The sequence below is a fragment of the Leptodactylus fuscus genome, chromosome 4 (genome assembly GCF_031893055.1).
Source record: "Leptodactylus fuscus isolate aLepFus1 chromosome 4, aLepFus1.hap2, whole genome shotgun sequence".
Taxonomy (NCBI): Eukaryota; Metazoa; Chordata; class Amphibia; order Anura; family Leptodactylidae; genus Leptodactylus; species Leptodactylus fuscus.
In genome coordinates, this window is record NC_134268.1 from 174,900,848 (window position 1) to 174,923,405 (window position 22,558).

The 22,558-nt window shown below is 40.7% G+C and overlaps 1 protein-coding gene across 1 annotated transcript in view; it reads left to right on the top strand.

The window, feature by feature from the left end:
• Positions 1-22,558, top strand: part of RFTN1 (raftlin, lipid raft linker 1) — a 262,249-nt gene that overhangs the window by 179,429 nt on the left and 60,262 nt on the right. The window contains exons 5-6 of the mRNA XM_075271433.1: positions 12,009-12,414; positions 19,184-19,387. Of these exons, the coding sequence (XP_075127534.1) occupies positions 12,009-12,414; positions 19,184-19,387 (610 nt within the window). The remainder of the gene's footprint in view (positions 1-12,008; positions 12,415-19,183; positions 19,388-22,558) is intronic.

Sequence of the window (22,558 nt, forward strand, 5' to 3'; positions counted from 1 at the left end):
AGCTTTCATTCACATGGTTACATTATGGACAGTTTTCTATGGAGTTGTAATAGGATTCAGAGGTTCAGATGGCCTTAAAGGGGTTTTCCTTGACAAATATATACCGTAGATCAGTGGTCCCCAACCTTTTTTCCACCAGGGACCAGTTTCAGCAAGATAATTTTTCTATGGCCTGGTGGGGGCGGGAAGGGGTGTGGATGGGGGTGGGGAAGGGGTGTGGTTGGGGCAGGTTAAGCATGGGGGTGTAGATTAGAATCATGTACATATGAAAAGACAAGAGAAAGTGCAAACTATATAATTTTTTACTACTTTACTACATCTACTGATGACAAACACTGCAGGTTATGAAGATGGCTACTGATGACAGACACTGTTATGAAGATGGATACTGATGACGGATATCACTCCTAATGCTGCTATTAACTTCACTACAGCCTCACTACAGCTACATTACACATCACAGGGACAAAGTTTGGTAGGCAAGTGCGGGGTGGACCCAAGACCCGCTGCATGTCCTGCATAGTACTAGAATCCCGGACATACAGCAGCTCCCAGCTCAACCCCGCAGCTGCTGACTCCTCACCGCCGGTACGCGGAGCGGTGCAACATGCCCCGCGGGCCAGTACTGGTCTGCGGACTGGCGGTTGGGGACCCCTGCCGTACATGACCCCTATTAATCAGTATAAAGAGATCAGAACTCCAGACAAGGGGTGCAGCATCTTCACTGCTTACCAAGTACAGAGCTCTACATTGGATCCCACCAAGGATAGGCCATTAAATTTTAGTCCCAGAAAACATGTTTATGGCTACAATGTCTTTTGATACCATTGCAAAACTTTTTTTTTTTTTTGTAAAATTCAGAAATTATGGAGGGTTAGCTCTAGAAAAGACAGTCTCCATACTCCCATCACAATGATGCCTGTAAATAAGCACATGGGGGCTGTGTGGCTTCATACAAGGGGGCATTCCAGTTTCACCTCTGTATAGACAGCAATAACAATTATGCTTTACAGGTGAGCCTTAACAATTTAGCAAAACTGAAACTTATTAAACAGGGCTTTCACAAACTCCACCTCTACATACTTTAATGGGCTCAGCTCTGGAATTTTTTCTCTAGCCCCCATCATTCTGGAGCAATCAGTTCTGTTAGTGTCAGCACCCAATATTGTCCTGTAATTGTCTTCTACAGGAGATGTAGTGACAGCACAATGCTGTCACTATCGGATGTTACACTACCAGGAAATTACATGGGATATAAACAGGTCTCGTCCACATATGGTGAAAAAAATACAACTCTCAGCGCATCAGTTTATGCTAGGGATATTTCACTTATTACAATATATATGGTGAATTCTGCAACAAAACCACATGCCGTGCCTGAGGCTTTTGCAGATTTGCAGTAAATTTGGACACATGGACGTGCCCATAAAATTAAATAACATCCAGACAGCCTATATCAGACGCAGCGGATACATCACTTTGTATATACTGCTGCTGCTTTTATAATATTGATAAATGTATCTGTAAGAGTATGCGTGTGTGCTATCTTTATATTTATTTTCCAACTGTATATATAATAGTACTTGCCCAATATGTCGCTGAGAATGCAGATGTCACAAAGGTTTGATGCATTTCGAACTTCTTTCTGTATGAGAAAATCTGCATTGCTCAATGTTAATAGGAAACAGCAACATGCAAACTACATAGTAGAATATCACATAAACATATTTTTCTAGCACTAAGCCTGTCATTTGCTAGTCACGTTGCATAAGAGATCCACATTGCTTGTTATCATATTTAATTTTGTTCCAGCATTTTGATAACCTACACAGTGTGAAATGCAATAATTTATCACGGAATCAAAGCCAATTAGAAACTGATCCGTGAATATGCCAGGTGTTTAAAAATAGGATGAACATGTTTTAATTCTGACAGACAGATATGGCACAAGTATCACAGTGGCACTTCTGTAATGCTAACTAGAAGCTTTCCTAATATGCTATTCCTTGGGATAACAAATGCTATTTTCTCCCCTGAACTTCAGGAAAGCGAGTAATGTTTATTTTAGTAATTGCTTTTCATTCTGGTCCTCTAACATTCCCAGGATATCCCTTTTCCAGTTCACTTTTTTTCACTGACACAACAAATGACAAATGAATTCCGATATGGCCATGTAGGGGAATAAAGGAATAAAAACCGTCATCCTCAGAGGAAATAATAAATTTATGTCACACCGCCGTTCCCCTGTTGTATCTGCATAAACTTCATGCTGGAAATGAAATAGATCAGTAACGTATTGTAGTACAGCCTCGCCCTTTAGGTGGATGCTACATGTTGGGTAGTGGTGCAATGTGTTGAAAGTGTGATGGGCACTTGTCCATCTTCAGACACCTTTAGCAATATATTTGCCAGAGAAGCTTCGGCCATACATTTACTGCTGAGGTGTCAATCTGTAAAATATAGCATTATATGCAGCAATGACTGAAAGTGTACTATATGGATGATCCTGATCAGCAAGAGTGAGAATTGCTTATAGTTAGCATCTCTCCCTAAACTGGGAAATAAATCCTCTATGAAGTTCAAATGCCCTATAAAGGATTTAGAGTAGACCATCAAAATCAGATGGGGGTCTGACTCATGGTACTCTAATGCTGGCTGTTGGCTTATAGGGCCACAGCACTTCAAGGAGTAATGCATCTCCTTCATTGGCACAGCACCATACATATATCTTGTAGAGACTGTACCTGGTACCAGTTCTTAAAGAGGACGTTTCATCAGATTGGGCACAGGCAGTTCCATATACTGCTGGAAAGCCGACAGTGCACTGAATTCAGCACACTATCGGCTTCCCCGATCTGTGCCCTGGGTAAAGCGCTATCGGTCCCGGTACCGTAGCGCTTTACAGTCAGAAGGGCTGACAGTCAGTCAGGAACGCCCTTCTATACAGCAGCACCAATAGCGTTGTACAGTGTTCCTCCCCACTCACACAGCACAGCGCGATAGGCGCTGCTGTGGAGAAGGACGTACCTGACTGACTGTCAGGAACGCCCTTCTGACTGTAAAGCGCTACAATACCGGGACCGATAGCTCATTACCCGGGACACAGATAAGGAAAGCCAATAGTACGCTGAATTCAGCACATTGTCGGCTTTCCAGCCGTATATAGAACTGCCTGTGCCCAATCTGATGAAAGGTCCTCTTTAACATGCATTTGAGTAGGAATGCACTGCAACACTTTGCACAGTCACTACAAAATGCATAAAACTGTGCAAGGTACGTAATGAAAAGACTCATTCAGACTTCTACAGATCTTTGGTGACTTTGGTCATGACTTGCATTTCACAGCCAAGGATTGATGTGTATTGTTGCGTGTTGGAACTCACAAGCAAAATAACCATATAAGATGGATATCTTGCCACTATTATGTAAGTGTGCGAGTTGAAATGTGACCACATTTCACTAAATTTGCGGCAATGAAGGCATTGTACAGTACAGTGTAGCCCTCGCCTTTATGTTGTCAAAATTAGATTCTATGGTAGCATCTCATTAGACCAGGTTCACATAAGGGAGAATTTGTACCAAAAGCATAGTGTGGTTATAAGAATAGGTATATTTACCTGTATTAAAGGGATTCTATCATTAAAATCACATTTTTTTCTCAATCACGCGTAGGAATAGCCTTAAGAAAGCGTATTCTTCTCTTACCTTTAGATGTCTTCTCCAGCGCCGCCTCCATCTTCTTCAGGAATGGCCTCTCTGCGCGTCAGCTTCCAGAGCTGGGTTCAAACTTCTAGGCCTCGGGCAGAGCCGACTGCACTTGCCCACAGGCCACAAGAAAATGGCTGCTTACACCAGCTTACCATTTTTCTGGTGGCCATAGGCAAGCACAGTCTGCTCTGCCCGAGGCCTAGAAGTTTGAAGCCAGCTTGGAAGAAGATGCACAGAGAGGCTGCTCCTGAAGAAGATGGAGGTGGCACTGGAGATTTCTCTCGCAGCATTGTTGTGAGAGATCTCATTTGCATACAGACGAAAACTGGGATTTTAATGGTAGAATCGCTATAACCATAAAAATGGTCGTGGAAGAATTTTTAAGAATGTTTTTCCCACACTTGAGAAGTGATATTGTCCATTATGGGTCATTCATCATGACTGGTAAAAAAAATTGGATCAGGTGCTCATAGCCACCATTTAGGGTGCAACTTGCATTAAAAAATGGGGAAATCTCTCAAAAAGAGAGATGGAAAATGAATGTTTGCTCTTGGCGTTTTCTTCACCTTATTTTTCACCAGTTTGTGATTCTTTATGCCAATGCACCTTACTCTGGAGGTCCACCATTGCTCCTATGGAGATTAGTGGGACCGAGAGCTGCTATACTGAATATGTTTCTGACATTTATAGAATGGGTGAGATTTTATCCAAAGTAATATTTGTATGAGATAGGAATGTGCAGAAACCTGACCGCAATGACAGGACTTTCATGTTTATTATTTAAGGAGAAGTGCGCATTGTTTAGGCATCATGGCCTTTGTACACCATCCTTCCTATGTTTGACTTCTCCCAGCATATGCTTCCGTTTAGTACATATGTGGAACAGTATGAATATATTTATATATGTCTTTGGGATTTTACTAGAGTTATCAGCGGTAACAGAAATATACTAAGAATAATCAATATGTGTAAGAATTCGTTTGAGTTATTACAACTTGTGACACTCTTAGAATAAGAAAGCAGGTCGTAAAATCTTATAAAAATATGCAGATATTTGGAAGCTGCCATGTGTATAGCCATTTTAGTACAGATTTGTTTGAGAATTTCCTAGTTCTATCATTTTATGTTGAGGCCATAACATCGGTCTCCATAATTTACCTTTAAGAGATGTCAATCATACATGTCTTATAAGATCAGTGAGGGATCGTGCGCTAGTACCATCACTGATCTTGACAGTCAGCAGGTCCCTGCAAGATGGCCCTGAACTTCTCAACTGAAATGAATGGCTGTAAATAATACCGTACTTTGTAGTTGAACGTATGCTATAAATGTAAGCAGAAATTCAATGTATATTATGCGCTAAATAATAGAAAAAAAATCATACATCTGCTTTTATGAATGCTCTCTATTAACAAAGATCTGTGTGTCAAATTGATGGCAATTCTTAAGATTTCATTACCATCAAATCATCAAGATGTACAGTACATCTTCACCGCGGTAGAGTGACAGTGACTAACAGGCACTTGAAGTAAAATGATCAGTCACATTGTCTCTATTGCGCTCCCTGAGCTTGAAATGTCATCAAGAGATTCTTTATTTCAGCTAAATCATATTCAAGCAAGGACAAATCTTTTGCGTAGTAGAAGGCGCCAACGTGTCTAGTGTCTTATTAACAATGTATTGCCCAGTGCATGAGATTTTTGGCGTTATGAGTCTTTATTTCTGTCATTTCTAATATCGTATCAGTGCCTTGAAGTTCTAATCCAGGTAAATTACAGACATTTTCTGATATTAGACGTTATGAGATAGATATTTCTTGTCAGGACTTGCGTGTCCTCTGTGTAAAGTGGTCAGTGGTCTTCACTCACTCAAAAACCGAGACTTCACTTAGGCTAAATTCACCTCAGCATATTATAGTCCATTCTTCTTTTCCATCAAAGGAATAGAAGGCCTGACTGAATAGTAGAGATGGATCCTATGATGACGGACACCTACAAATCCCAAGGAACTTGTGAACTTGACGATACCAATGCAGCATTGGCATTCCGTCGTGGCATCCCAATCCTACTTAGGCCAAAATGAATGGGCATGTCTCGAGCCGCGGACGCTGTGGCAAGATAGAGCATGTCGCTTCTTTTTTCTGCTATCAGCTAGCGGGAAAAAAAAAGCGAGTGGCTGCCATTGAAGTCAATGGAAGCCTTTTTTGCCGGTGGATTTTGAGGTGGATTCTGTGTCAAAATCCACCTGCAAAAAACTGTGTGAACATACCCTAATGGGATCCACCAGTTACCCATTATGTTCGCAATCTTAGGCCTGGTTCACAGCTGCGTCCGGGTCATTCTGTTCCCCTCTTCGCATGAAAAATGCGGAGATAAAAGTGCTGCAAACAGCACTTTTCTCTTCGCATTTTTTGTACGGAATCCAAGCGGAAACCACACAGATCCCATTATAGTCTATGGGGTCCAGGTGGTTTCTTAGTTAACCACTTTTTTATGCGGATTAGGTTTCCATTCAGGGGGCCCCCAAGCAGGCTCTCTGAACAGAAACCCGAGCGCAGATGTGGTCTTGGCCTTAGAAAGACTCTACAACGGAGCCGATGTGAACATAGTGTTACTCACTGCTTCAGTTTTCTGAGTTGTTGCCGTCATCTGCTTCTTCCTTCTTGGTAAACTACTTGGTCTTCCATAAAAAGTTTACTTCTTAAAGGTTGTACCATGTTTACAGCATGTCATCTATCCACATTATAGGATTGGTGGGTGACTAACTACTCAGGCCATCAAAAATCATAGAAAGTCTGAATAGAGCAGCAGTCGTACAGGCTCACTGTTGCTCCATTCATCTCTATGAGACTGCTGAAAAGAAGCCAAGTACAGCATATGGTTATCTCTAGCGGTTCAATAGATGTGAATGGAATGAATGGGCTCCTGGGTTTGACCTGGATTCCGAAGCAGATTCTGCATAAAATCTGAAAAATAACATAAAAAAATACTATTACTGCCTGCACATCACAGGTGTTATCTCTGACCCAGCAACACAAAACTATGCGGGAGGAAAAACTATTTAAAAACTATTTTAGTAGCACCTTATGATATTAAAAATAAAAAAATAAACATTTAAAAAACATGCCCATATGCCACCCCCCCATTTACATATAATCCAAACAAAATAATACAAAATAATAGCGCCTTATATTGAGGATAAACATACTTTTGTGGCCACAAATCGGTGAAGCAGTGCAAATCTTTTTAACCCCTTCAACAAAAGCAATTATTTGTGTTTTCGTTTTTATCCCCCCCTCCTTACAAAAGCCCTCACTTTATTTTTCTGTTAACAGAGCCAATTGAGAATTTTATTTATTTATTTATTTTATTTTTTTTTGGGGGGGGGGCAGATTATACAGTATTTCATAATGGCAACATTTAACATGCGATACAAAGTACTGGGAAGCTGGAAATAAATCTGAATGGGATGAAATTGTTATAAAAAACAAAACAAAGTTGTACAGTTTTCTTACAGGTTTTGGTCTATATGGGTATATTTTAAGTTTGCTGGGTTACAGTATAAATTTAATAATGGCATTTTGTTCTCAGTATCAGGAGTTGATACTGTCTGCTTTCTTATAAGCAAGGCATACTTGGGAGTACGCCGTATACAATGATGATTCTTAGAAGTAAACACATGACCAGTGCTGGAGAACCATCAGAGATTAATCCATCTTCTGAATCAGCCCTGTGTTTGCCTTGGCAAAGACTGGGATCATTTGACTTACACATAATGAAGATGGACAAGATGTGACTAACCACAGTATGCCGATGGGATGAATGTATTACAATGTATGCATATTTTCTTTTTAGATTTTAGTCTACTTATTTATTATTTTTTTTTATGAAACTTATTTGTTGGAAACTAAACCAGCTAATAAGGGATATAAAATTAGACTTGGCAGTCTAAATATATGCCAGATTTTTGAAGCAACATTAAACACTATGAGAAATCTGGTGCAGTTTAAAGAGGACCCCCGTCCAACTCTAGTTCTTAGCATCTGTTATTATGTACTGCTCCACTGATTCCAGGGCAGTTGGAATTTTTTTTTCTGTAGCCCCCACTGTCCACCAGAATCAGTGCATTTAGGTTTGGTGCCTGATATGGTACTTAGGTTCTGTACTGTCAGGTGGGCAGTGTCAGGTGGGATATTGGCAAGGGGCGTGATTCAGAGTTCTATCAGATGGGCAGTGTCAGGAAGGATATTGGCAAGGGGGCGTGATTCAGAGTTCTATCAGATGGGCAGTGTCAGGCATGATATTGGCAAGGGGGCGTGGTTCAGAGTTCTATCAGATGGGCAGTGTCAGGCAGGATATTGGCAAGGGGGCGTGATTCAAAGTTCTATCAGATGGGCAGTGTCAGGCAGGATATTGGCAAGGGGTGTGATTCAGAGTTCTAATCAGATGCAGCCAGTGTGAGAGCTCAGAATCACACCCACTGCCTGACACTGCCAACTTGGATAACATCAGGCACCAAAACTTTGCCTGAATCCAAAAAGTTTTCCTCATTTACATGCTTATTCACTTTGTCAGCCATATGCTGTGTGGTCCGTGGAGAAATAGAGCATGCTCTAATTTTTTCACACATCAAACTGATGCCTCTATTTTCACGGACCCAATTTCTCCGTTGAGGTGAAATGGATAGTTGAAAAGGATCCCACAAGTATCTGGTAAATACATGGCTTCATCATGTGAATAGAGCGTAAAACTTACAACATAAAACTTAGACCAGTTGTATATTCATGGGGGGCTGATAAGACATAATCTCCTGTTACTGGGTACAATGGGGGCACCAATAAGACACGTTCTGGCTTGGCAATGCTACCTAGATACAGGGATAGGGCTGTGAACTGGCTCTTTGGCCAAGGTAAATGAAAGCCTGCAAATGGCTCATTAAGTCAGTTATGGTTCCTTCGATCTTGGGCCTTGGCACATTTGATCCATGTATTTATAGCTTTACCACACTGGCATATTGACTTTTTGACATGATTTTATGTACCTTTTTTGGTTTTGTATCATGTTGTTGTGCCATATCTAAGGTAGGAAACAAAAGTTATATTCTATAGTTCTGCAACAATAGAACGCCTAGTGCTGTTTTTTCTTGTCTATTTATGGTGGGGCACTGGCCTTATCGCAGATGACACCCTATTTATGTTTCTTCTTATTCCTGGTGTCTTCCGACACACAGGAAATTCCTTGAGATCCCTGCTTAGCCAACCACTGGCCAGAGTGGTGACTGACTGGTAATCTCCAAGATTGTGTGTGCCATACACCGGGTAGTGTAAAGCAGCAGGGAACTTGGCAGCACAGTATCAGGGAAATGTTAAGTTTTGCTCTATTAGGGCCCCCATGTACTCTTATTAGGGCTCGTTCACACGGAGTAAAGGCGCCGCGCATTGTGGCGCGTTTACGGCGCGTGTACGCCGCTTTTTTAACGGTGCGCTATTACACCGCGTTAACGTGGCGTAATCGCGCACCGTAAAAAAACGCGGCGTACACGCGCCGTAAACGCGCCACAATGCGCGGCGCCTTTACTCCGTGTGAACGAGCCCTTACACTACAAACCCCCTTTAAGGCTACATCTCCCAATAGCAACTTTGGTTTTTTATTGTAAATATATTTGCTAAAAGTAAGTTTATTTCACAATGGCATCTCCGCTTCTTTATGGAAGTATTCCTACATGCAGAGCAGTTTAATTGATGTAGAAACAAAATATTCTGGTCCTGGGGCAAATTAACCTAATTATTGTAAACTTTGCAATTTAAAACCAGGATAATTAAAATGCTTGAAAACATATGTTGTTCCCGGAGGCGGGCTAGGAGTCTGTAGTGCATATATGTATACAGTATCCTGCTCATGGTGTAAGTGACTGTGTATTTACTGCGCGATGCCATATTATAGGTAATGGATTGTCGCACAGGTTCAGGTTGCTGGCATCTTTTTTTTTTTTTTTCTTCAAATATTATTTCTAGTGCTGTGTGATGTTGAGCCCCTCCATATCTTAGTCTGCTTTCAATTTCTTTTGTCTTTGTCACAAAATATACGTATCTTTCCTTGTGTATAGTTGTATTTTTTACATTTTGACTAACATGGAAACATAACTCATTTGATATGTACATGGCAAGTATGCACAGATGTCTGTCCAATGTAGTCCTATGATCTGTTGACTTGTCTTTTAAAAGGGAATCTGTCACCAGAACCCAACATACAGTATGAACCCAGCCCTGCAGATTCACCTAACTGTTTGGAGCAACGCAACGCCCTCATTGCTCCAAAGAATGCATGTGCTTATTGACAAAAAAAGGCAATATCTCAGCAATGGAGGCACCGATTCGCATAGGGAAAACACTGTCTGTGAGATGCCTACCAATCCATACGCTTGGTTAGGTTAATATCCTGGGTACTGGTGACAGACTTTTTCCAAAGAAGTTTCTCCCACCAATGCAAGTTATTCCCTATCTGCAGGATAGAGGATAATTTGCAGATTGGTGGGGATCCAACTGCTGGTTGGAGTGGTGCGTGGGCAGATGCACTGCAGCTCCATACGTTTCTGTGGGATCACAAAAGATTAGCCAGCGTGGCACGCTACAGGTAATCGTGTGGCTGGCACTTTACAGAAACCTTATATTTGAGCATTCAGAAAACAAAGCACCCTCCTTTTTTTTTTTTTTTTTTTTTTTTTTAAAATGTAGATTGTGAGCCCCACAATGTACATTTTTCCCTATCAGTATGTCTTTTTTTGGAATATGGGATGGAAATCCATGCAAACCCGGGGAGAACATACAAACTCCTTGCAGATGGTTTTTTGCCCATGGTGGGATTTGAACACCAGGACTCCAGCGCTGCAAGGCTGCAGTGCTAACCACTGAGCCACCGTGTGGCCCGCACCCTCCTCTTTAAGAATGGTATAGTAGGTGTGTGAGTTAATGTTTACCAATATTTTGCACCTTCATGCTTTCAATTACATACATTTTGGGCCTGTCTACATCCTGCAGTGTGTTGGTTACAACAATAAAATAATGTAATACAGTAAATAAGTTTAGATGTAATTATGTCTTTCCGTTGCTTGTGCAGTGCCAACTTATTCTGTAGTGCCTTACGGAAACAATAAGATTTTTCATCGGTATCCATCCTGAGTGTTGGACTGGGTTGTCTAGGGCCCATCAGGACAATTCGTTTTGGGTGTCTACTGTAAAGCGACCTGCAAATATTACTTGACAACCGTTTGCACATTTTTTGTCAGTAGTGGTCTGCTTTCTAGCCCCGGACTTAAAATTACATGAAGAAAGGAGGATACTTCAGACCCCTTTAAATTTTTCACTTTTTGTTTCATTGCAGCCATTTGCTAAAATCAAAATAGTTCATTTTATTTCCCATTAATATACACTCTGCCCCATATTGACAGATAAAAACCAGAAATGTAGATATTTTTGCAAATTTATTAAAAAAGAAAAACTGAAATATCACATGGTCATAAGTATTCAGACCCTTTGCTCAGTATTAAGTATTCTCACCCTTTTGAGCTAGTACAGCCATGAGTATTCTTGGGAATGATGCAACAAGTTTTTCACATCTGGATTTGGGAATCCTCTGCCATTCTTCCTTGCAAATCCTCTCCAGTTCCATCAGGTTGGATGGTGAACGTTGGTGGACAGCCATTTTCAGGTCTCTCCAGCAGAATAATTAGACATAAGTCTTGTAATGAGCCGCGCACCTCTGTGTACATCACATAACTTTGCATTGTACAAACAATAACATTTATTTGCTGAAACTGGACAACCCCTTTAAGCTTCAGGTCCTAGGTGTGACCACAACATATGTGGAACAGCTACGCTATATCTTTTTGCAGAGAAAAACATGTTATATAATGTTTGAATATACTGTATATGCCCTCATTTACAATGGAGCACATGTACAAGATGTATGTATACCAATTGGTATCGGCGTGGCACAGCTTCTCCATTTACCCAGACCGGTGAATGGACATCACATACACATTTATTGGTTCACTTTTCCTAGTTTGTGTCCTGGTCTAGTTTATGTTCTATTTTTGTATGGCACTGTATTGGTTAAACTGAAGCTCTTATTGCTTGTTTTTGGATAATTTTTGTTTTATTATTGTGAAGCTTTGCTATCCTCCAATGCTATAACACTAATTGTGCTATATACCAGAACTTCTTCACAAATAACCTCCAATTCAAGCTTTCAGCTACCTGACAAGCCATTGCTTTATATTAAAGATATTCCATTTATTTCCAGATTGAGGACGCTGCCAGTCAAGGATCAAAGTTTGCCGGAATAGTACAGGGATACTATATTCCAAAGGACCTGCCGTACAGCCTGTCTGATAGCTTGAGTCAAACAAGCTCTCCAGAATTCACAGCTATCAATAAAGCATGCAGCGATACCGAGGATCATACTTTAGCGGATAAGAAGTCAGACTGCACTAATGGAAGCACTTCACCAGCAAAGAGCAGGGAAAATGCTGAACAGGCCAAAACAGTCGATGGCCAGGATGTTATTGAGCAGCAAAAAGCAAAGTCTTCACCTCTGGATGACGTAGATCAATTAGAAGAACTGAACTTCAGTGTTTCTAATGAGGATGTGTTCGTGCAGGATAAGATTGTGACCGAGTCTACAATGCCTGATAACTGCAGCAGTAGAAGTAAGTATAATGTGTACTAAGTAATTGACTCCGCAAGTGTGCCAGACATATATCCTATCAGTCTAGTATTCACAGCAATGGAAAGGATCTAAAACTAAGTTTTGATTACAAGCAAAAACTAAAGGTCTATGAAAATATGAAAAAATAAGCTCCTGTAGCTACTGTGGGTTCGGCCCAGTATATGGGGGAGGTCCAAGTGTGCATGCACTGTGGGAAATAAATATCACCCATTAAACATCTATAGATTCCTGTGGTCAAGCTATTAAAATTGTTATACCCTTACAAGGGGGTTGTTTGCTGCCTGCCCCTATTGCATTATCACTACGTGTTTCAGGGTACAGAGCAAACAAACTAAGGAAAATAGCCATGTGGGCTGCAACAAAATGGCACCTGTAAGTAGTGTTAATATACTATTGCCATTTTGCTGTAGCCCACATGGTTTTTTTTTTTAGAAATACAAAAATAACAGGAAACAAACCAACAAAATAAAAAACACAAAACAATAGTGCAGACAGGCCCGAGGAGCTATCAAGGGACCATATGCGAAACAGAACAGATACAGTCAAATAAAAGGGCACCTCAACACTGCCCTGCAATCATGAGGAGAGGAGGGGGGGGGAAGAAAGAGAAGAGAGGATGGGGGGGTGGAGATGGAGAACGAGGGACTCCGGCCCTCCACGCGGTCTCATCCCATTACATCTCTGTATGATTGTGAACCCTGCAAGAGGATGGGTGTAGGGTGTCCAAGCATCCACAAACTCCCCCCCCCCCCCCCCCCAGCATCTCTGAGGGACGCCGAGAGATCCTCCATACTCTGAATGTCCTCTACTTTGCAAATCCAGTGGTGGAGAGGGGGCGGGATGCTGGGATACACGTGCTAGTGGTGTTAATCATGTGCCGCAACACCGACCTGTGGTAGGTACGAAGGGAGACATCCAAGAGGCCCACATGGCTTTTTGTCTTACATTTTGTATGCTTCATTTCCCATTTTCAGAATCGAGTAGTGATGGTGCATAGGTCCCCATATACACAGCCGAGTATGCTTCTAGTGCGGCCAGGTTTGCAGCAGAAAGCAGTTGAATAACACTCAGAGCAATGCATTCATGTCTATGGGGGATTCTGATTTGTTCTGATGAAACAGAGCAGGATAGAACAGGTCCTATCCTGGTTTGTGTTATTGGAACGGATTGGATAGGAAAGAAACCTCCGTAGACATGAATGCACTTGAATGACACTCACACTGCATTAATAGCTCTGTTAGGGTTTACTGCAGAAATCTATAGGTGTTTAATAGGTATTGTCCATTTCTCACATGTCACCCGTATACTGTTACCAGGACCCATAGTAGCTTATTTGTCACATTTTAATAGCCATTTAGGTTTTTTTATATCCAAGTAAAATTTTAGATCCTTTTCATTGCACTGAATAGTACGTCTAAATTGTATTGTACAATAAAAACATGAAATAACAACTAGGAAAACCATGTTATTGGGCTGCACAGAAGAACCATTTAGATTTAGGGGCAGAGTCTGCTGACTTGATTTCTTATGTAAGACAGTGGGCACCACAATTTGTTACCCAGTAGTAAACAGTATACCAACATACCTAAGAAAGGCACACCGCATTAATGGATCATGACAACGGGAGATTATAGGCTGACTTGATCACTGTCTATCTGCTGGAACAGGAGAAGTCCTCGTTTTCATTACTGACAGGCTCCCTAGTCTTCGGCTGCTGACTGACAGCTTCTCCCTATGCTATGCATAGGAATAAATAAGATCATGTTCACATTTGCATCAGGGTCTCCATTCAGAGGCACTAGGGCCAAGGCCAACTGAAATCCCCAACGAAAAACCCTGCACTGTGGGCTGATATTTTTGTTTCCTGTGACAAATCAGGAGAATTAAGTCAATGCCACAGATGTGAAATTAGTATTACTATCAATCAGAGGCTGGTGGTAGAGGATGCAGCAGATCGTGGACATGGAGGACTCAACAGCACATGCACAGCATTGGGAGGACTCCAGTGCTCGGCTCCTGCCGCAGCTGATGAAGTGTGATTTTATGGAAACCACTGGAAGAAAAATATAGTCAGGGTCTTAGTCACTGCTTCATATTGCTGTTACAGATTCCCTGTAAATAGTGATATCATCAATCTGTCCATCTACTTGAAATATTATACAGAGGTAGCAAATGTTAACTTGACTCAGCAAACGTTGACAACGTTAAAGTTGTTATATAGGGAATAAAGATTACAAGTGCACTGGATAAGTTTCTTACTAATATGTACATATGTTCCCCGGGTCTGCGGTATTTGCCTTTGCAATTCGGAGGGGGGTTAGAACTGTCTGAGCGCTGCTTTCTCTGCTGCCAGTTTGGCTCTATCTGATGTCACCAAGTCTCCTCTACTACAGCTGCAGGTCCATTGAGTAGAATGGAGTTGGTCATGTCTCAGAAAGTCCAAAAGAGGGGAGGCAGAGGTGTGAAAGTTCCAGCCTCCCCCAGCTGGACTATACAAAATAAACTCAGGGGCCCGGGGAGCTAGCTTATACATTAATAATAAAGCTGAAGAAGTGCTGGGAACTTCTTTTAACATGTTACATGCCATTAAACTGAATAGTAAGTAACATGTTAAATGTCAAGTTAAAGGGGTTGTCCAGAATTAGAAAAACATTGCTGCATCCTCACCAAAACATCCTTTCATTGGTTGTGTTTGGTATTGCAATTCAGGCCTGTCCGCTTTAATGAAGCTGAGCTGCAGTACCAAACACTACCTGTGGACATGTGTGGTGCTGTTTTCTTAAGTTTTCCAATTGCTGGACATCCCGTAAGCTTGTGTTAAACTACCATTTTCTACATATGTATATATACTGTACATATATACAGTATATTATATATATATATATATGTGTGTGTATGTGTGTGTCTGTAGTGAGACAGATATGCAGACTTGCACTTTTTGAACCTTGATTCAGTCTGACACTAAAAAATAAATCCAAATACAAGGCCATCATGAAAGTATATAGATATGTCATATAGACATGGTTATGGTAGATTATTACGTTCCAGGCACTGTTGTCAGCACTTATTTTGATATACTGTGGACAGGACGCTATGCTTAAAACATGTAGCCTAAGGCAGAAGTAGTCCTGGAATCCTAGTGGCGGGCGGTGTGTATGGTTCAGGTTGTGTCTAGAAATCCTAATGGTTATATATGTAGCTGAAATGTGTTTCAAATTCTGACATATGTATTTATAGAGCTAGTCAGCAAGAAAAACTAAATGCAGAACCGAATGTTCGCAAGTGTCCTGTAACCCTAGGTTCACACCTGCGTTCGGGTTTCTGTTTCAGGGGTCCACTTTGTAACCTCCCAAATGGAAAATTAATCCACTTAAAAAAACGGTTACCTTCGGAAACCTGCGGACCCATAGACTTGGTTTCTGCCCAAAAAGGACGAAAAATGTAGAGAGAAAAGTGCTGCATGCAGTGTTTTTCTTTCCAAATTTTTTTAACTGGTTCGGGGACAAAACCCCAAAGGGAGCTTAAGCGCTGGTATGAAATCAGCCTAACCAAATGTAAAGCCGGTTGCAGACAACCATGCTATAACCAGCTGGCTGTGAATTAAAAGCAAGGGGGACACATGAAAAGACCCCAGAGTATAATAATAGCAGTCTTTGGGGTTTGCGGGACCTTGACCTCACTTACTGATCCCCGCTCCTGCTCATAGCCGCCTCTGCTTTTAATGGGCAGGAGAGAGGATCGGTAAGTAAATAGAGCCCGTTACCAGATGGGGTTACTCCAGCAGGTAAGGACCTTTAAAAAAATTAATTAAAAAAAAAATGCATCAGCGACCATACGATCCCGGGCCCTGTGGTAGCCACTACCGCTGCTACCCCAGTATTTACGCCACTGATGATAATGTAAGAAAGCTTATTAAGGGTCCATTCACACGGAGTAAAATCACAGCCGCAAAATAACACGGGGTATATACGATCCAGGCTCCCATTGAAATCAATGTGAGCTTTTACGGCGCGCAAAGTCTCACTCGCCATATACGTTCCACATCACACGGCATGTTACTCCATGTGAATGGACCCTAATAAAAATATAGGTGATGTCAGCACAGTACAGGAATAAAACAGTGGCTGATGCTCACTGATAAATCTGATGCATCTTTAGACTGCCCAGTGTTACGTTTACCTCACCTATTTGTTGGCTTAGCTAGCATGACAATATCATGCCAATATTTTTGCACTCTATGGAGCATCTTATGACACAACTCTTTTCCCTTAAAATTTTAAGAACGATCCTACTTTGGTCCCCTCAGTCATTCTCATACACATTCTCATGCACTGCTAGGATTATTGGTTATATGCTGCAGTTAACAAAAAAAAACTAGATTCCAACTTAACCTACAAAGCCACATTTCACCCGTACTCCCAATTTTCTGTAACCCCTTGTTTCCCCGAGGCCTCTCCTTGGAAGACTTTACCTGACGGAGGCACACTAGGTTTAGGTTCCTTGGTGACTTTCTTGTTAATAAGTCACTACCAAGGAATACGGTATATCAGCAATTCCAACATACTGCCGCCAGGGAGACCCTTCAAACCACCAGATATTCCACTTTCCGAAGGCCCTTTTCCTTACCCCCTCCTTATCTCAGATACCACCTTTGAACAGTTGTGCCTTTTGAGAGTAATGGAGAGGGGTTTACTCTCATTCATCTATGTTGAACTAAACTCCTCACCAACCACTACTAAACTAGATTTTATGATGGTCAGGGGGTTTTGGCAACCTCCATGACACTGACACAGTGGCAGGTTAGTGATACATTTATGAGTAAAGGGCACTGGCAGATCAGTCTCATGGAATCGGCCCTGAAAATATTTCATAGGACTTATTTAATCCCAACCAAGCTACACTGCATGTACCCAGACATCTCACCCACATGTTTTAGAGAATGCAACAGTGACACTCTACACACTTGGTGGACCTGCCCTTTAGGGCACCTGTTCTAGGTATCCATGCATAGGACGGCTCAATGGCTGCTAGATTCAGTGGTACCCTTCACTGTATCCATCTTTCTCTTGGACCTCAGGTATGCTCCCTATAAGTTACTCCAATACATTCTGCATGGCCACCAAGATTCACATAGCATCCAAACGGAGGTTGCCAAACAAATGTGTCCTAATAGATAAAAGTAATTCAAAGAAACTCGCACAAGTGTCAGCCATGAAGAAGTAGCCAGAAGCCTCTCCACCTTCACAACTGCACACTCAAGATAGCCTCCGACGATGAAGATTCACGTCTGATGAAGAGGCGAAGATAGAGGCGCATTTGTGGCTCGCAGCTCAGCCTAAAACATTTTTTAATTAGGGAATATGAAAGCTTTTTAACAAATGGACAAAGTGTTGAAAAACCAGGAAATTATGTCGAAAAATTATGTATTTGTCTTTTCTGAAAGGTGATTAAATTCCATTCTACCACCATAGTGCGGATGATTTTTGCCTCGCACTCTGTGATACACTGTCATGTTACAGGAGCAGAGTTCCCAATGACAATTCCCCATCACTGTTTCAGTTAAAGGGATTCCCTTCCTAAGGTTATTTTTATGCAAATACCATTCATATGACGGTAAAACATAATATCTGAAGTCTTGGCAAGCATACTTGCTGTTTGTCTGTTCTCAGTTCAGGGCCAAGGCACATCCTGGGGCTGTAGGCTTGAGTAATCTCACATTCACAGCTTGTTGGAGAAGATGTACCTGACAACCAGTCTTATGTATCCTAAAATGCCACAAAATCATCCTAGCAACGTTGAAAAATAAAAATCCTACAGAATAAAACTGCAACTAGAAAGCAACCCATCCATAAAATGGATCCGAGATAGCGTGCGTTTTGGTGAAAAATCATTTTTGCCAGCCATTTCAACTTTTCTGATTTGCAGGAAGAAAAGATATGAAAGGGATTTAGTGACTAAACAACTCAGTCTTAAGTGAGAAGACAGGAGAAGTGTTACGTCTTTGTCCAAACTAGACATTTATAGCGCTACTATTGGTAGTTCACTGATGCTACTGGGTTACCGTATATACTCGAGTATAAGCCAAATTTTTCAGCACAGTTTTTGTACTGAAAAAGCCCCCCTCGGCTTATACTTGAGTCAGCAAAAAAATAAATTTATTTATTTATTTTAGGAGGGGGGGGGGGTTATGACCAGCTGCAATATCAATGTATAGAATCTCCCATAAAATAGTGGGGAAAAAAAAGAAGCTTTAAAAAAAATAAAGAAATAAAAAGTTCAAAATCACTCCTTTCCCAAGGATACGTACAAAAGTAGAAAATGACTGTGAAACACAAACACATTAGGTATCCCTGTGTCTGATAGTGCCCAGTCTACTGAATATAGGGTATCTGCAGTGCTCTTGTTCCGTCGGGAAGGGATTAATAGGAGCACTGCAGATACCCTATATTCAGCCAGACTGAATTCCAAGTGGGGGAAAAAAAAACATTCCTAAAGCTCAGGGAAGGGACAGACAGACAACCAAAACACCCCCTCCCCTTCCCCAGCATCTACTGCACCCAAAAACTCCGACCATTTTAATTTTTGAAATTTTCCAGTAGCTGCTGCATTTCCCCCCTCGGCTTATACTTGAGTCAATAAGTTTTCCCAGTTTTTTGTGGTAAAATTAGGGGCCTCGGCTTATATTCGGGTCGGCTTATACTATATAAGGTATATAAAATTACTGTAACTTGTCATCTTTTCTTTTCCAGAATCTGAGATTTTGGCGCTTTTTAATAAACCGAAAACACAACAAAGGTACAGAAAATATTACACAGTGAAAATCCCCATGAAGATCACAAAGGAAAAAAATACGATCACTGGTCTGGAAGCAAACTGGTTGGAATACATGACAGATCATTTCAGAAAAGGATGCTCGCTTGTGAATGCTGTCTTTTATCTTGGAATGGTAAATGGTATGGAATTTTACAATTGTCAATTACATTTTTTTGATACGTAATAATCATTTTAAACTACAATATTACTACTGTATAAAAAAAGCACTTTTTTATGGTCTCTGTACATGTGTGTATTACAGTGTTAGGCTGGGTTCACACTAGCGTAGGTGTCCGACAGCTAGTGTCCGTAGCTAATGTCCATGCAAGATTTTAGCAACGGATACTAGTTGTGTCCGGTTACAATTTCCATTGATTTAAATGGGATATTATGTTGTGTCCGTGTGTGTCCTTAAGTGTCCGTTTACAATCATGTCCGATTTTTCAAGCACACAGAAAAATCCTACATATAGGATATTTTCTGTCCGCTTGAAAAATCGAACATGGTTGTAAACGGACACTTAAGGACACCCACGGACAGTAAAGGACACTACATAATATCCCATTTAAATGAATGGAAATTATTATTATTATTATTATGAATAGAAATGTCTTATAAGTTATGTTTCTATGTCCACTGGATCATACAAAATCTAGGTTAACTGGAACATCAAGGCAGGAACAGGAGTGCGGGTCCGAGTAGAGGATATGGAGTGAAGGAATCCTACATACTTAATGGCATCAGAAGATAGGTCGGAAGTTAGCTAGGAAGGCTTGGAGAACCTGGGGGTAACTCACATTCAGAACTCCTGATTTCTGAAACTTAATCTGGAAATTGGCAATATGTTGGAACCTGTGAAATGCTGCCATTAGATTGGGAAATTGGGTAGTTGGGTTAATAATGAAGAATAGAAAGTTGATGCTGCAATCTTAATCTCCTTTGCGCTCACCTTTAACCCATAGACATCCTCAGAAGTGGCTCCAGGGTCAAGGCAAAAATCAACTAAGGAAGAGGACAGCCTTGTCAGGTGTCATTGCGAATACTGATAGAAGAATATAAGACCTTATTGACTCTAGATGAGGCAATGGGGGCTTGGTAGAAAGAGAGTACCCATGATCTCATAGATGGAATGAGACCAATATGTTAAGGAACCAAAAAAGGAGGGACCAGCTAACACAATCAAAGGCCCTCTCCACATTAGTGGAAAGAAGCCACAAACATGTATGTCTGGGCTGGGCATGGTGGATGGCATCCCTCAAGAGTAAAGACAAGTCCCACCTTATCCAAGTGTATTAAGCTAGGGGGCAGGGGAGATAAGCGCATTGACAAAATTTTAGAAAATAACTTCAGTGAAGAGATAGTACCTTGCACAAGAGGTGGGTTCCTTGCCTTCCATGTGTATGGTTGTCGTATGTGCATGAGGCGAGCCGGCTGACACTGAATAGTGTCTTAATTTCTAACAAGTTTATGCCTATCTTAAAGGAGTCGCTAATTGTTTCTTCCACATTATCAGATGACATCTTCATTGTAGCTTGTTGATGACTGCTCCCGCTGATTGATACATAACTCTCTGAATAAGAAATCTGGGCATAACAAGCTGTCTCTTCTAATTATATTCTCCCCATATGGATACAAGGAGATGTATTTATAGACAGACAGTAGGAGAAGGTAATTTGTCTCCCTGGTACCCTGTATGCTTGGGCAAAAAATGCACAGCAGGGTGACGCCAGGTCGTGGCTGCCTCGTCACTGACAGAGATTTAATATTCATATATGTATGTGCTCGGGCTCTTTATATTCCATCATTTCTTCTCCCATTACTTTGTAATAATCAGTGTAATGTTCTGGTTTGTTACATTGTATCAGTAAATTTCCATATGTCTGAATTATGTTTTTTTTCCCCATTTTATTCTTCTTTACCCTTTAATTCTAATATATAGCGTTTTACGTGAGACATGGCACAATTTTTATTACCGTACTTTGTAGGTTTTCTATAATTTACGGTTTTATTTTAATTTTACGTTTGGCTGAAGATGATCCCAGATTTTCTTACTTTCGAAAAATTAGAAGCCAGAATGAGAATCCCAGATTTCATGCAGCTGCTCATCTTTAAAATAAGTCATAATCAAGCATTTTTTATTTTTTTTATTTTTTTTTGCATCATTAGTGTGATTATGGTATTGTGATGGGCCTAACAATCAGATTATGTAAAATCCTACTGTTAACCCATTGTTTGCTTCTACAATACTATTGCTATACATCGGGGCCTTGAATTTCAGGCATGCCATGTTCCTGGGCTGCAGGGTCCAGCAGTATGGAGAAAAATAAAATTGGACATATGAGTAAAAAAAATATTGACTGTAATAAGTGTTAGAAAACCGAGCTTGTATGACAGAGTTGTGGCACCATTACACCTCACAGCTTGAAAATTGATTTTGGGATTGTGACAGAAAAAGCAGCATGTGTTTGCTTGTAAAGCTGCCGACAGGTTTTACATGGTACATTAAATATAGCATCCAAGCGAGAACACCCCAGTAAAATTTACCCCGCAAAAATTATTATTTTCCTGCAGGATTTTCAAAGCGTAGAGTGCGAGACAGTCGTGTCTGATCATGATCTTTATTGAATGTTTGCACAAAGAAAATAATTTTGTAGTTGGAAGGCTTCGCTTTATTTCGCATATAAAGGGTAATGGATGACTTGGACGTGAATGTTTCATGTCTGTCATAAAAGTCCTATAGCATAATGTCTATACTGTGCAATGTAGAGCCTATAAATGTCGTTTTTTTCTACATATAAGTACATGGAATTCTATTGACTCCTATAGAGTGTGATAGTGTGAATTGTAAAATAAAAAAAAGAAATTGCTAGCAGTTTTGGTGTATGGTTACAAGGATATTCATAGATTGTAAGCCCTCGCGGGCAGGGCCCTCTACCCCACTGTGCCAGCCGATCACTGTTAGTATTATATCTACCTGTATATTCTGTGTACTGTATGTAACCCCCAAATGTAAAGCACCATGGAAGTAATGGTGCTATATAAATTATTAATAATAATAATAATAATAATAAAAAAGATATTGGCCTACATTGAGCTTTTTGATAAAGTGTGACCAATCAATATATATATAGTATATAGCATAGTATAATAGTATTCTGAAGAGTCTGTAAATTACATTTTTCAGCAAGATATCCATTGGATCCTAATTAATGTATATGTCTGCCCAGTCTTATATTTGTTATACATTATGGAACACTCAATACTCTCATCATGTGGTATTCCTTTGATCGCTAGGAGACCCCCCACTTTTC